This window comes from Phocoena sinus, chromosome 18, assembly GCF_008692025.1.
Source record: "Phocoena sinus isolate mPhoSin1 chromosome 18, mPhoSin1.pri, whole genome shotgun sequence".
NCBI classification, from domain to species: domain Eukaryota; kingdom Metazoa; phylum Chordata; class Mammalia; order Artiodactyla; family Phocoenidae; genus Phocoena; species Phocoena sinus.
The window spans coordinates 76158871-76180259 of record NC_045780.1 but is presented as its reverse complement, the minus strand read 5'-3'; the positions used below and the strand labels follow the sequence as shown (position 1 = coordinate 76180259).

Sequence of the window (21389 nt, the reverse complement as noted above, 5' to 3'; positions counted from 1 at the left end):
CATCTACCTATATTCCATGTCAAGTATATACTCCTTTGAGTTCTAGACATATTTATCCTTGTAGAGTACTCAACCACATCACACCCAATTATGTTCAGAATGAATGCAAGTAGGGAACAAGGGCTGGGTACCTACTTACTGGATCTGATCACTATTCTCAAGGTGGCAGAGTCTCAGTATCAATTTCTGTAGGTATCAGCTTAAATTTACTGAGGGACTGCCTCATTTTCTACCTGCCTGTTTGTGCAGCTGGTGATGGAGAGGTTAGGAAAGAGACTGGGGCTGCATTTGGTAGAAATCCACAGCCTCCACTGGGGAAACAGTGCCAGAGCACATGGGTCATCTTCATAAAGCCAGCATCATTAGATGGTAGTGGTAAAAAATTATAATTAGTTCCTTCTTCATTTATACTCTAGATACTAATAAATATAAATGCTATATAAATTTCAAACATTTTAAAGTTAAATAAATTTATGTGGTAGCCAACTACTTCATAATTTTAACTTCTGTGCCAATCTAGTAAATGCAGGGAAAGGGCTGGGCTAAGTATTCATGAGCTTTAAGTTAACCACAGTCTCATTTAATTTTTCATATATAAAACACTTAAGGAATATACGAAATTTATTCTTTGACCCAAGGCTTCACACTTGGTCTTAATGATTTACTTACAAAATTCTAAGTGGAGCCTCTCAGGAGATCATCCAACATATGGTAAGAATTCATTGCAGTCTAGGCATATTCTTAGAAGGCTCAGGATAATATACCGATGTCTGATACTTCTCATAAATTATTCAGGGGAGGTACAACCTTCAGTACTTTACAAATGTGCATCTAAATCAATGTGACCTCCAGATTTCTGGGCCATAAGACCAAGGGAATGGTGGTGACATTAACTGAAATAGAAAACAGAAGAGGAAGTTTTGATTTGGGAAATACATGGAGATAAAAACTCAATTTTGAACATCGTCAGTTAGAAATGTAAGGGCATCAGAATGGTGGCATCTGGAGCTGACGAGAAAAGTCTAGATAGGATTTGGGAATCACCAGAGTAGGTGAAATGTGAGACCTTCCAGGGAGGATGGGTAGGAAGAGAAGAGTTAAGGTCGGAGCTTTGACCATGGACCTTAGACCATAGCCCTCCAAGGAACTGAGGACCAGGGGTTGGAGAGACAGGAGAAGGAAACAGAGTCTCACATTGCTTTAATTCGATAGTTTCCTCTTTTCCTAAGTGAGAACTCAGAATTTTAAGGAAAATGGAGGTACAGGTGAAGTTTGACATTACAGGTCTGTAACTGTGCTTGCAAGTGCTTTGTGTATCTGGAGTAAAACAGGCCCTCAGTAAATATCTGGTATCTAAATTAATAAATTATCTTAAATTGCAGAAAGAAAAAAAGGGAGGGGAGCTGATCAGGGAAAGAGGAAGGAAAACACCAGAGCATAAAGAATATCTGTCCATGCCTTTGGCCCCTTAACAGTGGACGGAAATCTCCACTAGACAAGAGAAAGCAAGAATTCCAAATGGCAAATGGAAGGAAATCAACTTGTGAAGTGGATGATTTAGCTCATTTTAGCATCAGAAATAAGCTTGAGGGGGGATATATTAAGTGCTCTTACCACAAAAGAAAAAAAAATCTAATTAAAAAAATGAAGGGGGTGGGAAGAAACTTTTGGAGGTGGTAGATGTTTATGGCCTTGATTCTGGTGATGGTTTCTCAGAGGTAGACATCTCCAGACTCATCAAGTTGTATATATTAAAATGTGTACAAGTGTTTGTTGTCAAGCATACCTCAATGAAGTGATTTTAAAAAAAGAAATCAACGTGAGAGACAGTGTAGTGTTATGAACAAAAACATGGCCTCTCAACTCACGTAGACCTGAGATGGTAATTAGTTCTTCTAAGGCTAATTATCCTCACCCATATAGCGGGGAGAATATCCTGCCTACTGAATACGGCCGCTGGAAGAATTAAGTGACTAAAATCATATAAAGCACAGACAGTGTTGAAAACATCTGTAGAAAGCTAAATAGTAAAAGCATAATGAAGTCACTCCATTGCCATTTATATTACTTTTAGTAAAAACATATTGTGGACTAATTAGTAAAACATGATATTTGGGAGTAGCAATTCTAACAGTGGAATTGCATTCTCATTTAAATATTCTCTGCATATAGAGAAAATTTCTCTCCCTCTCTCTCTCTCTCTCTCTCTAATGTGGTATAACTCAAAGACAGTTAAATTGAAACCCCTAAAACAATTTAGAACAAATTTTCCTTTCTAGATGGAAAAGAATTATTGAATCTAAAATGTACTCCATTAAAATGACAGATTACACACTAAAAAATCACCAGCTCTCAGCAGAGAACAATAAAGTGTCGAAGATACTAAATTTACACTTACAAAAATGCAACATTTAGAAAGTTAAACAAAAATCTGTGAATTGCTTGTTAATGAGATACTATAAACCTTAGCACAAATAGCATGTCGTCCTTTGAAAAAGTATATTTGATCCTTTACACTCAGCAAGCCAGTGAAAGAACTTGAAAATAAGAGATAAAATAATCTATACAAATACACACTCTGCAAAGTTTTTAACAATAATTTAAACGGAAAGAGTTTTTCTTATGGCAATATTTTTAACTTTCTCAGTTGTATAAATGTGTACATTGGACTATTTGGGTAGCTTAAGAATAAATGAAAATATGACTACCATGACTAAATGAAAACTTTGTCCTGGATACATTTTCAGAAAAAGTAAAACATGTGCTAGAGAGGTTTTAATGCCTCTGAAGAGATTACTCGCCCCTTCAATGCAATTTAATATCTTCCACTTGCAAGGAATTAATATTTTTCCTCTGATAAAGTGAGGTATACTGGTACTCAGGTGGAATTTTCCAAGGTAGACAAGAGACTCAAAAGAAGTGATAGATATAGATAGATATTTCATTCTTGGGTCAGCTCCAAGTATGAAATGAGTATACCACCTGTTACAGACTAAATTTTTGTGTCCCCCCCAAATTCATATATTGAAGACCTTCAATGTGACATTAGGATTGGGGGGCCTTTGGGAGGTTTGGGTAAGGCCATGAGGATAGGGTTGCCGTGATGGGATTAGTACCCTTATAAGAAAAGAAAAGAGACAGGAGCACTCTCTCTCTCCACCATGTGAGGACAGAAGAAGGTAGCCACCTTCAAGCCAGGAAGAGAGCCCTCACCAGGAACTGAACTGGCCAGCATCCTACTCTTAGACTTTCCAGCCTCCGGAACTGTGAGAAAGAAATGTCCGCTGTTGAAGCCACCGGGTCTAGAGTATTTTGTTATGGCACCCTGAGCTACGACAACCTCTGTGGACAGAAATTTTTATTTTATATTGCAATAATGTAGATACTTAAAATGTTAATAATTTATTACAAATCAAAACTCTTGCGGAATTCTAGGTCATTCAACTATTTCTTCATCATTTGATGCGAATGCTGACCTCAGTTACTGAACATCATCTTTGCTTCCATCAGTAACAGAAAGTCTTTCCTGGGAGAAATAAATTTATGTAAGTTGTATTGGAGGACATTCTTCTCTAAGAATCTTCAGAAAATGCTTGTGTTTTTCTGCCCTAAAGAATAAACAGGGTGGGGGGGGACCTTGAAGATGGCGGAAGAGTAAGACGCGGAGATCGCCTTCCTCCCCACGGATACACCAGAAATACATCCACACGTGGAACAACTCCTATAGAACTCCTACTGAAGGCTGGCAGAAGACCTCAGACCTCCCAAAAGGCAAGAAACTCCCCACGTAACTGGGTAGGGCAAAAGAAAAAACAGAGACAAAAGAATAAGGACGGCACCTGCACCAGTGGGAGGGAGCTGTGAAGGAGGAAAAGTTTCCACACACTAGGAAGCCCCTCCGCGGGCGGAGACTGCGGGAGGCAGAGGGGGGAGTTTCGGGACCGCGGAGTAGTGCACAGCGACGGGTGCGGAGGGCAAAGCGGGGAGATTCCTGCACAGACGATCGGTGCCGACCGGCACTCACCAACCCGAGAGCCTTGCTGCTCACCCACCGGGGCGGGCGGGGCTGCGAGCTGAGGCTCGGGTTTTGGTTTTGGACGGAGCTCAGGGAGAGGACTGGGGTTGGCGGCTTGAACATAGCCTGAAGGGGTTAGTGCACCACGACTAGCCGGGAGGGAGTTCGGGGAAAAGCCTGCACCGGCCGAAGAGGCAAGAGACTTTTTCTTCCCTCTTTGTCTCCTGGTGCGCGAGGAGAGGGGTTTAAGAGCGCTGCTTAAAGGAACTCCAGAGACGGGCGCGAGCCGCGGCTAAAAGCGCGAACCCCAGAGACGGGCGCGAGCCGCGGCTGAGGGCGCGAGCCCCCGAGACGGGCGCGAGCCGCGGCTGAAAGCACAAACACCAGAGACGGGCGCGAGCCGCGGCTGAGGGCGCAAGCCCCCGAGACGGGCGCAAGCCGCGGCTGAAAGCGCAAACCCCAGAGACGGGCGCGAGCCGCGGCTAAAACCGCGGACCCCAGAGACGGGCGGGAGACGCTAAGGCTGCTGCTGCCGCCACCAAGGGGCCTGTGTGCGAGCACAGGTCACTCTCCACACCCCTCTTCCGCGGAGCCTGTGCAGCCCGCCACTGCCAGGTTCCCGGGATCCAGGGACAACTTCCCCGGGAGTACGCACGGCGGGTCTCAGGCTGGTGCAACGTCACGCCGGCCTCTGCCGCAACGTCACGCTGCCTCTGCAGCTGCAGGCCCGCCCCGCACGTAGTGCCCCTCCTACCCCCATCCCCCAACCCCCGGCCTGAGTGAGCCGGAGGCCCCGAATCAGCGGCTCCTTTAACCCCGTCCTGGCTGAGCGAAAAAACAGACGCCCTCCAGCGACCTACACGCAGAGGCAGGGCCAAATCCAAAGCTGAGCTCCTGTGAGCTGTGAAAACAAAGAAGAGAAAGGGAAATCTCTCCCAGCAGCCACAGAAGCAGCGGATTAAAGCTCCACAATCAACTTGATATACCCTGCATCTGTGGAATACCTGAATAGACAAGGAATGATCCCAAATTGAAGAGGTGGAATTTAGGAGCGAAATCTATGATTTTTTTCCCTTTTCCTCTTTTTGTGAAGGTGTACGTGTATGCTCCTGTGTGACATCTAGTCTGTATACTCTAGCTTCCACCATTTGTCCTAGGGCTCTATCCGTCCATGACTTTTTTTTAAAAATTCTTTTTCTTAATAATTAAGTTTAATTGTAATAACTTTATTATACTTTACCTTCGTTCTTTCTTTCTTTCCTTCCTTCCCTCCCTCCTTTAGACAACGAATCACCCCAAATTGAGGAGGTGGTCTCAGGGAGCAGGATTTATGATTTTTCCCCCTTTACCTCTTTTTGTGAAGGTGTATGTGTATGCTTCTGTGTAAGATTTTCTCTGTATAGCTTTGCTTCCAACATTTGTCCTAAGGTTCTATCCGTCCCTTTTTTTTTTTCTAAATATTTTTTAATTCAATAACTATATTATACTTTATTTTATTTTTACTGTATCATCTTTCTTTCTGTCTTTTTTTCCTTCTTTCCCTCCTTCCTTCCTTCCTCCCTCCCTCCCTCCCTCCCTTTCTTTCCTTCTTTGCTTCTTTCTTCCTTCCTTCCTTTCCTCCTTTCCTTCTTTCTTTCCTCATACTTCTACTAATTCTCTCTACTTTTTCTCCCTTTTATTCTGAGCCGTGTGGATGAAAGGCTCTTGGTGCTCCAGCCAGGAGTCAGGGCTCTGCCTCTGAGGTAGGAGAGCCAACTTCAGGTCACTGGTCAACAAGAGACCTCCCAGCTCCACATAATATTAAACAGCGGAAATCTCCCAGAGACCTCCATCTTAACACCAGCACCCAGCTTCACTCAACGACCAGCAAGCCACAGTGCTGGACAACCTATGCCAAACAACTAGCAAAACAGGAACACAACCCCACCCATTAGCAGAGAGGCTGCCTAAAATCATAATAAGGCCACAGACACCCCAAAACACACCACCAGACGTGAACCTGCCCACTAGAGAGACAAGATCCAGCCTCATCCAGCACAACACAGGCACTAGTCCCCTCCACCAGGAAGCCTACACAACCCACTGAAACAACCTTAGCCACTGGAGACAGACATCAAAAACAACGGGAACTACGAAAGTGCAGCCGGCAAAAAGGAGACCCCAAACACAGTAAGATAAGCAAAATGAGAAGACAGAAAAACACACAGCAGATGAAGGAGCAAGATAAAAACCCACCAGACCTAACAAATGAAGAGGAAATAGGCAATCTACCTGAAAAAGAATTCAGAATAATGATAGTAAGGATGATCCGAAATCTTGGAAGTAGAATGGACAAAATGCAAGAAACAGTTAACAAGGACCTACAAGAACTAAAGATGAAACAAGCAACGATGAACAATGCAATAAATGAAATTAAAATCACTCTAGATAGGATCAATAGCAGAATAACTGAGGCAGAAGAACGGATAAGTGACCTGGAAGATAAAGTAGTGGAAATAACTACTGCAGAGCAGAATAAAGAAAAAAGAATGAAAAGAACTGAGGACAGTCTCAGAGACCTCTGGGACAACATGAAACGCACCAACATTCGAATTATAGGGGTTCCAGAAGAAGAAGAAAGAAAGAAAGGGACTGAGAAAATATTTGAAGAGATTATAGTTGAAAACTTCCCTAATATGGGAAAGGAAATAGTTAATCAAGTCCAGGAAGCACAGAGGGTCCCATACAGGATAAATACAAGGAGAAACACGCCAAGACACATATTAATCAAACTGTCAAAAATTAAATACAAAGAAAGCATATTAAAAGCAGCAAGGGAAAAACAACAAATAACACACAAGGGAATCCCCATAAGGTTAACAGCGGACCTCTCAGCAGAAACCCTACAAGCCAGAAGGGAGTGGCAGGACATACTGAAAGTGATGAAGGAGAATAGCCTGAAACCAAGACTACTCTACCCAGCAAGGATCTCATTCACATTTGATGGAGAAATTAAAACCTTTACAGACAAGCAAAAGCTGAGAGAGTTCAGCACCACCAAACCAGCTTTACAACAAATGCTAAAGGAACTTCTCTAGACACGAAACACAAGAGAAGGAAATGACCTATAGTAGCGAACCCAAAACAATATATAAAATGGAAATAGGAACATACATATCGATAATTACCTTAAATGTAAATGGACTAAATGCTCCCACCAAAAGACACAGATTGGCTGAATGGATACAAAAACAAGACCCTTATATATGCTGTCTACAAGAGACCCACTTCAGAACTAGAGACACATACAGACTGAAAGTAAGGGGATGGAAAAAGATATTCCATGCAAATGGAAACCAAAAGAAAGCTGGAGTAGCAATTCTCATATCAGACAAAATAGACTTTAAAATAAGGACTATTAAAAGGGACAAAGAAGGACACTACATAATGATCAAGGGATCGATCCAAGAAGAAGATATAACAATTGTAAATATTTATGCACCCAACATAGGAGCACCTCAATACATAAGGCAAATACTAACAACCATAAAAGGGGAGATCAACAGTAACACATTCATAGTAGGGGACTTTAACACCCCACTTTCACCCATGGACAGATCATCCAAAATGAAAATAAATAAGGAAACACAAGCTTTAAATGATACATTAAACAAGATGGACTTAATTGATATTTATAGGACACTCCATCCAAAAACAACAGAATACACATTTTTCTCAAGTGCTCATGGAACATTCTCCAGGATAGATCATATCTTGGGTCACAAATCAAGCCTTGGTAAATTTAAGAAAACTGAAATTGTATCAAGTATCTTTTCCGACCACAACGCCATGAGACTAGATATCAATTACAGGAAAAGATCTGTAAAAAATACAAACACATGGAGGCTAAACAATACACTACTTAATAATGAAGTGATCACTGAAGAAATCAAAGAGGAAATAAAAAAATACCTAGAAACAAATGACAATGGAGACACAACGACCCAAAACCTATGGGATGCAGCAAAAGCAGTTCTAAGGGGGAAGTTTATAGCAATACAAGCCCACCTTAAGAAGCAGGAAACATCTCGAATAAACAACCTAACCTTGCACCTCAAGCAATTAGAGAAAGAAGAACAAAAAAACCCCAAAGCTAGCAGAAGGAAAGAAATCATAAAAATCAGATCAGAAATAAATGAAAAAGAAATGAAGGAAACAATAGCAAAGATCAATAAAACTAAAAGCTGGTTCTTTGAGAAGATAAACAAAATAGATAAACCACTAGCCAGACTCATCAAGAAAAAAAGGGAGAAGACTCAAATCAATAGAATTAGAAATGAAAAAGGAGAAGTAACAACTGACACTGCAGAAATAAAAAAAATCATGAGAGATTACTACAAGCAACTCTATGCCAATAAAATGGACAATCTGGAAGAAATGGACAAATTTTTAGAAATGCACAACCTGCCAAGACTGAATCAGGAAGAAATAGAAAATATTAACAGACCAATCACAAGCACTGAAATTGAAACTGTGATTAAAAACCTTCCAACAAACAAAAGCCCAGGACCAGATGGCTTCACAGGTGAATTCTATCAAACGTTTAGAGAAGAGCTAACACCTATCCTTCTCAAACTCTTCCAAAATATAGCAGAGGGAGGAACACTCCCAAATTCCTTCTACGAAGCCACCATCACCTTGATACCAAAACCAGACAAGGATGTCACAAAGAAAGAAAACTACAGGCCAATATCACTGATGAACATAGATGCAAAAATCCTCAACAAAATACTAGCAAACAGAATCCAACAGCACATTAAAAGGGTCATACACCATGATCAAGTGGGGTTTATTCCAGGAATGCAAGGATTCTTCAATATACGCAAATCTATCAATGTGATAAACTATATTAACAAATTGAAGGAGAAAAACCATATGATCATCTCAATAGATGCAGAGAAAGCTTTCGACAAAATTCAACACCCATTTATGATAAAAACCCTCCAGAAAGTAGGCATAGAGGGAACTTTCCTAAACATAATAAAAGCCATATATGACAAGCCCACAGCAAACATCATCCTCAATGGTGAAAAACTGAAAGCATTTCCACTAAAATCAGGAACAAGACAAGGTTGCCCACTCTCACCACTCTTATTCAACATAGTTTTGGAAGTTTTAGCCACAGCAATCAGAGAAGAAAAGGAAATAAAAGGAATCCAAATTGGAAAAGAAGAAGTAAAGCTGTCACTGTTTGCAGATGACATGATACTATACATAGAGAATCCTAAAGATGCTACCAGAAAACTACTAGAGCTAATCAATGAATTTGGTAAAGTAGCAGGATACAAAATTAATGCACAGAAATCTCTGGCATTCCTATATACTAATGATGAAAAATCTGAAAGTGAAATCAAGAAAACACTCCCATTTACCATTGCAACAAAAAGAATAAAATATCTAGGAATAAACCTACCTAAGGATACGAAAGACCTGTATGCAGAAAATTATAAGACACTGATGAAAGAAATTAAAGATGATACAAATAGATGGAGAGATATACCATGTTCTTGGATGGGAAGAATCAACATTGTGAAAATGACTCTACTACCCAAAGCAATCTACAGATTCAATGCAATCCCTATCAAACTACCACTGGCATTTTTCACAGAACTAGAACAAAAAATTTTGCAATTTGTATGGAAACACAAAAGACCCCGAATAGCCAAAGCAATCTTTAGAACGAAAAAAGGAGCTGGAGGAATAAGGCTCCCTGACTTCAGACTATATTACAAAGCAACAGTAATCAAGACAGTATGGTACTGGCACAAAAACAGAAAGATAGATCAGTGGAACAGGATAGAAAGCCCAGAGATAAACCCACGCACATATGGACACCTTATCTTTGATAAAGGAGGCAGGAATGTACAGTGGAGAAAGGACAGCCTCTTCAATAAATGGTGCTGGGAAAACTGGACAGGTACATGTAAAAGTATGAGATTAGATCACTCCCTAACACCATACACAAAAATAAGCTCAAAATGGATTAAAGACCTAAATGTAAGGCCAGAAACTATCAAACTCTTAGAAGAAAACATAGGAAGAACACTCTATGACATAAATCACAGCAAGATCCTTTCTGACCCACCTCCTAGAGTAATGGAAATAAAAACAAAAATAAACAAATGGGACCTAATGAAACTTCAAAGCTTTTGCACAGCAAAGGAAACCATAACCAAGACCAAAAGACAACCCTCAGAATGGGAGAAAACATTTGCAAATGAAGCAACTGACAAAGGATTAATCTCCAAAATTTACAAGCAGCTCATGCAGCTCAATAACAAAAATACAAACAACCCCATCCAAAAATGGGCAGAAGACCTAAATAGACATTTCTCCAAAGAAGATATACAGAATGCCAACAAACACATGAAAGAATGCTCAACATCATTAATCATTAGAGAAATGCAAATCAAAACTACAATGAGATATCATCTCACACCAGTCAGAATGGCCATCATCAAAAAATCAAGAAACAATAAATGCTGGAGAGGGTGTGGAGAAAAGGGGACACTCTTGCACTGCTGGTGGGAATGTGAATTGGTTCAGCCACTGTGGAGAACAGTATGGAGGTTCCTTAAAAAACTACAAATAGAATTACCATATGACCCAGCAATCCCACTACTTGGCATATACCCTGAGAAAACCAAAATTCAAAGAGAGTCATGTACCAAAATGTTCATTGCAGCTCTATTTACAATAGCCAGGACATGGAAACAACCTAAGCGCCCATCATCGGATGAATGGATAAAGAAGATGTGGCACATATACACAATGGAATATTACTCAGCCTTAAAAAGAAATGAAATTGAGCTATTTGTAATGAGATGGATAGACCTAGAATCTGTCATACAGAGTGAAGTAAGTCAGAAAGAAAAAGACAAATACCGTATGCTAACACATATATATGGAATTTAAGGGAAAAAAATGTCATGAAGAACCTAGGGGTAAGATAGGAATAAAGACGCAGACCTACTGGAGAACGGACTTAAGGATATGGGGAGGGGGAAGGGTGAGTTTTGACAGGGCGAGAGAGAGTCATGGACATATACACACTAACAAACGTAGTAAGGTAGATAGCTGGGGGGAAGCAGCCGCAAGGCACAGGGATATTAGCTCGGTGCTTTGTGACAGCCTGGAAGGGTGGGAAGGGGAGAGTGGGAGGGAGGGAGACGCAAGAGGGAAGACATATGGGAACATATGTATATGTATAGCTGATTCACTTTGTTGTGAATCAGAAACTAACACACCATTGTAAAGCAATTATACCCCAATAAAGATGTTTAAAAAAAAAAAAAAAAAAGAATAAACAGGGTAGCGTATAGGAGGGGTTTATTACAGTCCGTCGTGCATAGCAGGAGTGCAAAGAATATTGTGGTGTGTGTGTGATTTTTTTTTTCTGTTTCCTGTTGTACCCATCACTCTGAATACCTTACATGGGTCACTAGACCAAGCAAACTGTGGAGCTACAGGAAAATTTTAGGGTAGTAAATCAGAGAGTTAAGAATAAAAACAAAGAAATGGAGAGGCCATGACAACCCGTGATCTTTCTCTTTTATTGTTCAGATCTAATTTTACCTATAAGTCCTTTTTTTATACTGTCTCTCTCTGGTCCATTCATTCCCCCCACTCTTCCATGTTCCCCTCTTTCCTTAAGCTCCAATTCCTCCTCCCCAGCCCCACTCTTAGCTGACAGCCACAGCTCTTCCATCAGCAAGCGTATGATGCAGAAGAGCCTCCATAAGCACCCGTCACCACATCCTCCACCCAGGACCCTAGACTGGAACTTCTCAAGCCTCTCTGGGCACCACGACACCTGAGACGTTTTTGAAAACTGCCTTCGCCCCACTCCAGACACACTGAATCCGAATCTTTACGGGTAGGGCCTAGATGTTGAAATTAAAAATATAATCTCCCCAGATGACCCTAGCATGCAGTCAGGGCTGAGAACTACTGCTATCGTTGGTCTTAGCTAAAGCAAACCCTCCATCCAGGTCTCAGATCTCATCAGCATCTGCGAACTCAAGGACCTCACTCCAGCAATTTTCTTCTCTATGCCGATGCCACAGGTTCTCCCCTCTCAGATGAACTATTTTTTTCAGCATACACACAAGCTGTTATTTCTCCCATCATTAAAAAGACCCCCTGGGCTTCCCTGGTGGCGCAGTGGTTGCGAGTCCGCCTGCCGATGCAGGGGACGCGGGTTCGTGCCCCGGTCGGGGGGGATCCCGCGTGCCGCGGAGCGGCTGGGCCCGTGAGCCATGGCCGCTGGGCCTGCGCGTCCGGAGCCTGTGCTCCGCAACGGGAGAGGCCACAACAGTGAGAGGCCCGCGTACAGCATTAAAAAAAAAAAAAAAAAAAAAAAAAAAAAAAGACCCCTGATTTCTCTTCCCTCTGTAGGGGTCCCTTATCATTTCTCTCCTCAGGGATATACTAGTTTAGGATGAATATATACACACTACTAGATAAAAAAGAGAAAACCAACAAGGACCTACTGAATAGCACAGGGAACTCAATATTTTGTAATAATCTATCAGGGAACATAATTCGAAATATATATATATATATATGTATATGTATAACTGAATCACTTTGGTGTACACTTGAAACTAACAACATTATAAATCAACTATACTTCAACTGAAAAAAAAAAAACTCCTTTAAAGAGCTCTGTATATTCTCCGTGTCCATTTCTGTTTTCCCCTCTGTTAGAACTCAGTCCTTTAAGATCTCTGCTTTTTACAATTCACCAAAACTAATCATCTCCATATTTCTAACCATAGTGGTCAAGTCTCAGTCTTCCTCCTGTGGGACTAAGCAGGAGGGCTGGAAATAGCTGATCACTCTTTCCTCCTTCAAAATTTCTTATCATTTAGCTCCAAGAAAAGCACCCTCACCTCATTTTTCTCCTTTCCCCTTCTGGTAGTTCTACCTCATCTCACTCAATTCTTAATATTGGAATTCCCTGGGACTCAGTCCTTGTTCTTCCTATAACGTTATCTAAACTCATTCCCTAAGTGATATTATAGAATCATTGGGCTACATGTTCATGTGTCTCAAGTTCGTATCTCCAGCCAACACGACACCGCCTTTCTTATTCTCACTTCCTAGAGGCACCCCTAACACAGTTAAGAGCATTTAGCTTTTCTGATTGTTCAGGGCATAACAAACTTGATATTATCCATGAACCTCTCACTCCCTGTGGCAGGCAGGATTTTATTTTTTAATACATCTTTATCGGAGTATAATTGCTTCACAACGCTGTGTTAGTTTCTGTTGTACAACAAAGTGAATCAGCTATACGTATACATATATCCCCATATCTCCTCCCTCTTGCGTCTCCCTCCTACCCTCCCTATCCCACCCCTCTAGGTGGACACAAAGCACCAAGCTGATCTCCCTGTGCTATGCGGCTGCTTCCCACTAGCTATCTGTTTTACATTTGGGAGTGTATATATGTCCATGCCACTCTCTTCGTCCCAATTTACCCTTTCCCCCCCGTGTCCTCAAGTCCATTCTCTATGTCTACATCTTTATTCCTGCCCTGCCACTAGGTTCATCAGGACCATTTCTTTTTGGATTCCATATATATATGTTAGCATACAGTATTTGTTTTTCGCCTTCTGACTTACTTCACTCTGTATGACAGACTCTAGGTCCACCCACCTCACTACAAATAACTCAATTTCGTTTCTTTTTATGGCTGAGTAATATTCCATTGTACATATGTGCCACATCTTCTTTATCCATTCATCTGTGAATGGACACTTAGGTTGCTTCCATGTCCTGGCTATTGTAAATAGTGCTGCAATGAACATTGTGGTACATGTCTCTTTTTGAATTGCAGTTTTCTCAGGGTATATGCCCAGTAGTAGGATTGCTGGGCCACTGTGGAGAACAGGATGGAGGTTCCTTAAAAAGGCAGGTAGGATTTTGATTCCAGAATTTTGCCCTCTGATGTTATGCATGTGAGTATGTTACATTATCTGGAGAGAGGAAATTAAGAGTGCTAATGAGCTGGCCTTAAAAATAGGGAGATCACCCTGGATTATCCAGGTGAGCCCAATGCAATCACAGGAGTCCCCAGAAGTGGAAGAGGAAGGCAAAAGATTTGGTCGGGGAGATGCAAGCAAGGACGGGAAAGAAACAACAGTTTGAACCATGAGCGGCAGATCCAATCTACCGTTGCTGACTTTGAAGACGGAGGACGAGGCAAAGGTTTAAGGGATGCAGATGGCCTCCAGAAACTGGAAAAGTCAAGGAAACAGAGTATCCCCTAGAAACTCCAAACAGGGAGCAGCCCTGATGGTACCCTGATTTCAGCCCAGTGGGACCCACACCAGGCTTCTGCCCTATGGAACTATATGATAATACATTTATGTTATTTTCAGCTACTAAATTTGTAGTAATTTGTTATGGCAGCAATACAAAATTATTATACTCCCAATCACCAGTTCATTAGCATTTCCTGTCAGCTCTATTCTAAAAATATACCCCCAAAGTGACTATTTCTCACCACATCCTTGTTCCATTTTGGTCCAAGCCACCATCATCTCTTGCTGAATTTATGAACAGAGCCTCCCCACCGGTTTCCCTGCTTTTGCCTTCAAAATCCTTCAATCCGTTCAGAATGTGGCAGCCAGGCTGCTTCTGTTAACTCATAAGTGACAGCAGGTCTGTCTTCTGCTCAGATCTCCCAATGGCTTCAGCAGGCACTAGGGACAACAGCCAGAGTCCTTCTGATGACCCTCCCAGCCTCCATGTGGTCTGGCTCTTCTCCATCTGCTCCTGCCACACTGGTTTCTCCAGCAGGGGCTCTGACCTCACCTGAAAAGCTCCTTCCCTGATATACCTTCAGGAGGTAACTGTGGACTCCTCAACATTTATCATTATTTACCAAACTACATGTTCAACTTTATCTTTTTATTCGTGGTCACCCACACAAGACAGCTGAGCATCGTGTAGGTAGCGATGTTGTCTATTCCATTCATAGCTGTCTGGACCATAAGAAAGACTCAGTAGATATCTGATGAATGAGTGTACTTTTCCCATGGAATATGACTGTTGGGTCTGTTCTTTTGCCCCAATTCCCACTGCTACTACCCCAACCAAGCTCACTCCATTAACATTTCATCAATGGATTCTTAGTGGGTGTCCTGGCTTCCAGTTCTTATTCTCACCCTTCAGTGCATCCCTACGGATATTTATTCCTGGTTAACCTTTGCTAAAAACCATTTGTAGCATATGAATTTTCTTCTTAGGTCTATACGATCATTCCCATTGCATTCTGCTTTAAGACCAGACCTTGAAGCATCCCCACTGAAGTTATCTACCTAAAACCACCTTTGCAGCTAACATCTTCACTTTCCACTCCTTTCAGACAGACCTCCTTGTGTGGGACTCTCACTTCTTTGCAGCTGTTCACCCGCACTGCTGCCCAATGGTTTTCTTCTTTCCTTCCTTCAAAGATCTAAGCTCTAAGCAACCATCAGGATCAGAGTTTCTCAAAAATCACAGTCACCAAAAAACTTTGCCTAACTACTCCACTTCCACCAGACTTCATTTTTACTCATTTATTGTTTTTTTTTATTGACGTTTTTTTCTCTCTTTGTACTTGGACTGGAGTCTTTCTGAAGATAGGATTCATCTCTCTTCCTGCTCTTTGGTCACCCAAGAGACAGCCCAGTTCCAAGCCTATAGCAACTCCTTAAAAAGTATTAACTCAGATTTTATGACTTCAGTGTCTTTGCAAAATATTATAATACATAACACAATATAATATATAATAGATTCCTCTTGTTCTCTGGGCTTACTATTTTACCATGCTTTATTTCTTTTTAACACTAACTTAGGTGTTATTCTTTTCCTGTAGTTATTTTACACAGAAGTTTTTATAACTTTGTAAATAGTTTCTTGTTGTTTCTTTCCTGTTAAATCGATACAGGGCTTAAATCCACCTGCGTTCTAATTTAGGATTTCTCCAACAATTGGAGACAACAATTAGTTTACCTCTGGGTAAACTTGCTCACTCTTTCCCTCCACACTACTGGAAAGTCCTGGAAGGGGCAAGAGGTGTGGTGAACCTGACAGACAGTCCCCTGCCCCTCGAGGGGCTTATAGCTTCACAGAGCAGATGGCCATTCAACGAAGAGCTATAAGTGAGAAGAGAATAATAAAATAGGAGGTAAAAGTGCTCTGGGACAGCTTTCTAGAGGATGTGGTGCCTTGGCTGCATTGCAGTTCCTTCACGTGTAAAAGGAGAGGTTGTACGACGTGATCTCTTAGGTCCTTTCCAGCCAGGAGATTCTCTGCCACTCATTCCATTTTGAGACAAAAAAAATCTCAGAGCTTCTCAGAGTCTTCTAGTTTGACTAGCATGCCCACACAAAACCATAAAAAGAACTACTTTCGTCTTATTATTGCTATTATTGTATAGGATGGGCTGTCAGTTTTCTTAGATCCACAATTCCTGTTGAAAGCTTTGGGACCAATGTTACTAAACTTATTATTTTTGCAGACTGGACAGGTTAAAAATATAAATAGCTCTGGGACAACTTTGCCACTGTCACCCAAGTTACAAAAAAAACCCTTGTTTTTCAGAGATTTTGATTTTGAAATGTAGTTAATGGGTCATGGGTCTGTACTCTTTGCATACCTGCTTTCGATTAACTCAACCAGTAATTTTAGAGCCAATCAAGATAAATTAACATATATTTGCTTCTTTGAAGCTTTCTACATTTATACCTACAGCTGGAAAGTCTCTCTCACATTAGAACTTTGGAAAGTAGATTCTAAAAGCAAACAAAAAAAAATTCATACAAAAGAATACACAAAAATAAAGAAACTTCATAATCTTGTAAAGGCAACTGAAATTTGGATTGAGTATGCTTAATAAAATTTGATACAACAAGCCAACCAACTTTAAAGGATAAGCCGACTGATTCCTCTCTCTTAAGAGTTTTGGGGGGAAGTGACTTCACTACTATATATAAATCCAGGTATGAAATAATAAATTTCACAACACGATCTCATCATCAAGGAAACAATTTCATTGGGAAAAAGTTTCATTATCGATTTGAATCAATGACCTGCTTTTCAGGCAGGTAATTCTTAAAAAAACATATACAACGATTTTACGAAAATTTTGCCTTTTTTTCACTTTTACGAGGAGACTTGGGACTTTTAACTATGTTCACTGAGACGAGCAATTTTTTCTTGAATATTTCAGACAGTTAAAAGAAAACCTCTAATATTTAAAAGAAATTCTATCTCCCACTTCCCCACCAAAAAACAACAAACCAAAAATATGAAGCACTACATCAGAAAACGATTTTCTTGTCGTTACCTTCTTTGTCATCATGGTGGATAATTGCATCCTGTATCATGTCAGCAAGGTTAAAATGAACTTTTTGATTCTTCCCACGCTTCAGCTTTTTCAGGAGCCCCTCCTGCTTCTGAAAAGCCTTCTCTCTTTCATAGTAGGCTTTGACTTGTTCACAGCGCATGCGTTTTACCAGCCGCTGCCTTTGGCCCAGGGGGAGGGACTCCAGCAAGCACTGGTCAATTTCCATTTCATGGGATCGAAAAACGTTACATAGCTGAAAGCAACCTGAAAGAAACACAATGGAAAAGTCACTAGACCTACTGCTACAGCCAAGATAGCAGCACTGCAAGCATCGCCCATCACTCAAGCTGGAAACCCATTCGGTCCTCTTTGTGCGAGACAACGAATACAAACACTTTTTAGAGATTGCAGGAAAAGCAAAGAGAGCTGATGTCCTACCCAAGACTGTATAGTAGTGAAACAGGTGACACAGATGTAGACGGGTAATTCTGCTCAACAAAATTACTAACAATCCATCCTTTCCTGCTTCTTTAAATCTCTACCAAAGGCTTAAATGCTTTACCGTGGCACTAGGTCCCTTCGAACTGAATAATGCCAACTAAACTTTACATGCTAAATTTTGGCAGAAAGCCATTCCAAGCTTTGGAGAACAGCCTAATAAAATTGGTTTTCCACGTCGTGATGACTCTGCTAACCTAATGTAACGGAACATATGTATGCCATCCATTGTTTATATGACACAGTGATCATTTTCCACAATTCATTGCTGAGCCCTTTTCCTTGTCGTCAGTGACATTCATTCCTAAAAGACCTAATGATGGTTAAATATAAAGATGGTGCAATGGAAGAGAGATTTTTCTCTTGGCAACTCAGGATTGTGTGTATGGAATTGCTGCTGTCATAGTCTTTGTCTTATTAATATAGTGATTAGCAAAGTGAGCTGTGTGTCCTGGACCTGAAAATCATCCCTTTCTATTTCCTATAAACACCACCCAAAGCACCTGTAATGGAATTGTACAAACTCCTATTGAAACTGGACAGAACCCTGTGGGGCCCTACCGGGTACAAAAGCCTTTCTGTGTCCCCTGTTTCTTGTTTGTAGGAAAGAGGTTTCAGCCTCCTAGACCTTCCCTGAGTTCCAAAGGGCGTTTCAAGCAGTTACTAACTAGACGAGTGAGGGAATGCAGAAACAAGGGAAAGGCAGTGCAGAAAGAACAGTGCAGGGATGGGGCAGGGGCCTGGTTCCTCCTGAGGGGATATACAGAACAATCTGATCCATATCTCTGAGTTCTTCTACAGGAACTAAGCCCCCACACAGAGACGGAGGATGGTAACTTGAGGCTGAGCACTGGCATGTGGGACCCACACTGGCTGGAACCTGAAGGCTGATGACTGAGATTCCCGAACACCACCCTGTTACCTCCCCACCAATCACTCAGAGGAAGGTCACACAACCCAGCAGACCTCTCTGCAAGTTTTGCCTACAAAAACTCTTCCCTGAAACCCACCGGAGAGTTTGGGTCTTCTGAGCACAAGCCACCCATTCTCCTTGCTTGGCCCTGCCATAAACATTTCCCTCCTCCAACTCTGACTTGTTTGGCCTCACTGAGCATCAGGCACACAGACTTGGGCTTGACAACAGTCTATTTACCACTACATCAAAATTTCACTATTGGCAGAAAATAAATGTTGAACCACTGAACACTCTAGAATGTGGCTCACACATACAGGTTCAGATAACCGTGTGTATGTTCTTCTCTTGAGATGTATCTGACGTAAGTCTCAGGCAAGTAAAAGCAACTCTGCGTGCACAAAAATGTGGCTGATTATAAGCCACATCTGGAAAGATCGTACCATAAAGGTCTACTTTATCTTTGCAAAGATGCTCTGTTCCTTTGACAGCACAGCAAATTGTGACAATGCTATTTTCATTTCTATTTCGCTTGACACTTGGCAAAACTTTATTCTCACAAACACCAGGCGTGACCATCCCTGTTGTGTAGGCAAAGAAAACTACGTTGAGGGAGGCTGTGACTTGTCCAAGACCATGATAAAGTTGTAAATGTCCCATAAAGGCTTAAGACAGAGACAAGATAAAAGACAGTGATTCTTGAAAGCCAGATTTTACATATATATGTGTATACATATGGAGAGGGGAGAGCAGCAGACTTGGGGAACTGTGTTTTCATTGTTCATTAGCATTTGACAAAAGCTCAATGTTTTAGAATCATATATTTTCACGAAACTCTTCAGCAGTCTTTGCAAGAGTGGTGTTAGAAGCATCAGATAGCTACTCACAGAACATTCCCTTCCCAGCGACCCGAACACAAAGGGACACCAGGGGTTCTGAAATTATGACAAATTGCTCTGGAGTATGACTGTCTGTGAGGGCTCATTAATAATGGAAAGGAGATATACTCCGCTTTCAAACCTGTTTAGAAAATATCATTGGGTTTGATTTATTAACTTGGATACTCAGGAAACTGTGACTTTCCAGGTTTGTCAGTGGGCACCCAGGGAATCATTGGAGCCACTGAAAAGCCTAAAGAGGTAAAACAAATGACATCGCAGAGCAGCCTGTGCTTATCAGCATGCAGTCCAAGGGGAGGTTAATCTAATAAAGCCAACAGTCCTCTCGTTTTTCGCTCTTAAAGAAAGGTCTCATGGTGAAATTTTCAATTAACTTTTGAGGAGTCTGTGGATATAGCTGGTGATTCATTGAGCAATCCCTCTCCTCCCTCAAAAAGAAGTACCGAGGGTTGTTCCTAAATTAATCTTCTTATGATCTGGAAAATCAAAAGCCAGGGCTGTCAAATTTCAAACCCATACATATATAAAATATTGATGTTTAACACATTTTTGGTTAAATAATTCCACATGCTTTGATTTCAAACGGTCTAAACTTTGACGTATTTTATATTCTGAAAATGTACTGGGCACTGTGACCTTCTTTTGGCTAATTATGGGTGGATCAGCTACGTCGTGTATATGTGCTATATGGATCTCTAAGACAGCACACTAAAAATAGCAGAGTTATGGGAAATGTAGTTTTGAGGCAGTCTACTCAAAGTCTACAGAATTTCATCACCAGGGCACTAAGAACAAGAACTAATTCCTCAGGTGATAATCTGGACGGCCCAGGCAGAGGACAGGAGTCTGAACTGGGCCAGGCTAGTTTGCTCCTGGGACAGGAGTTCTGGGCAGGCACTGGTTTCCAACTGTGTGACGGGTTGATGGGGTTCCGCCTGCCCAGTTAGTGACCGGGGGCTCTTCCTGCTGACTATCCTACTTCTTCTCCCACTATTTTGACTCTCTTTGCCTAGGAAAAAACACACATGAACTAATACAACTTCAACATTATTCAAACCTCTTTCTCACAGTAAAATGAGTTCATTAGGATGACAAAGACACATGTATTGAGATAGGGCATATTTTCATTGTCGTGCAAACTGACTAGCTGAAACCAGTTTTCTCTTCTCCTTAGATGTGAGCGGACTTCATTTTTGAGCTTCCCAGACCAGGCTCATGAAAAATGCCCACACGCCTTTTACCACGTTCCGTCACTTCTGCCAGCTTGATGCCCAGGAGCTTGGTACCTGAGGGAGCCACCTACCCAGATGGTGACAGTGATGGAGCCTTGGTTCCTCCAAGCGCCTTCCACCCACCAGCCCTTATCGTAACTTCTTATGAGCAAGAAACTAACTTCTATTGTGTGTAACCACTGACGTTTTGGGTTTTAACTCTGTGACAACCACAGCACCCTACCCAGAAGATGCTGTTGTTGAGGAATTATTTTCTTCACAGTGCTACATGGTGATGAAGAAAACATGAAAATTTTCTAGAATTCTGAATGAGAAGACTACTCCATTACTATTTACCGAGTGGAGAGCTGGTGAATTTTTAACAATCAGCTCTGGTGGGGTGGGAATGGAATCTTTGAATTATCGTGCGTTTGCCTAGCATCATGGTACAAATACTCTGGGCATGGCCGAT

The 21389-nt window shown here is 41.4% G+C and overlaps 1 protein-coding gene across 1 annotated transcript in view; it reads right to left on the bottom strand.

Annotated features, from left to right (window-relative positions):
• Positions 1 to 17652, bottom strand: part of MYO16 (myosin XVI) — a 411612-nt gene extending 393960 nt beyond the window's left edge. The window contains 1 exon segment of the mRNA XM_032611435.1: positions 17397 to 17652. Coding sequence (XP_032467326.1) covers positions 17397 to 17622 — 226 coding nt within the window. The 5' untranslated portion in view covers positions 17623 to 17652.
• Positions 17653 to 21389: the final 3737 nt, after the last annotated feature.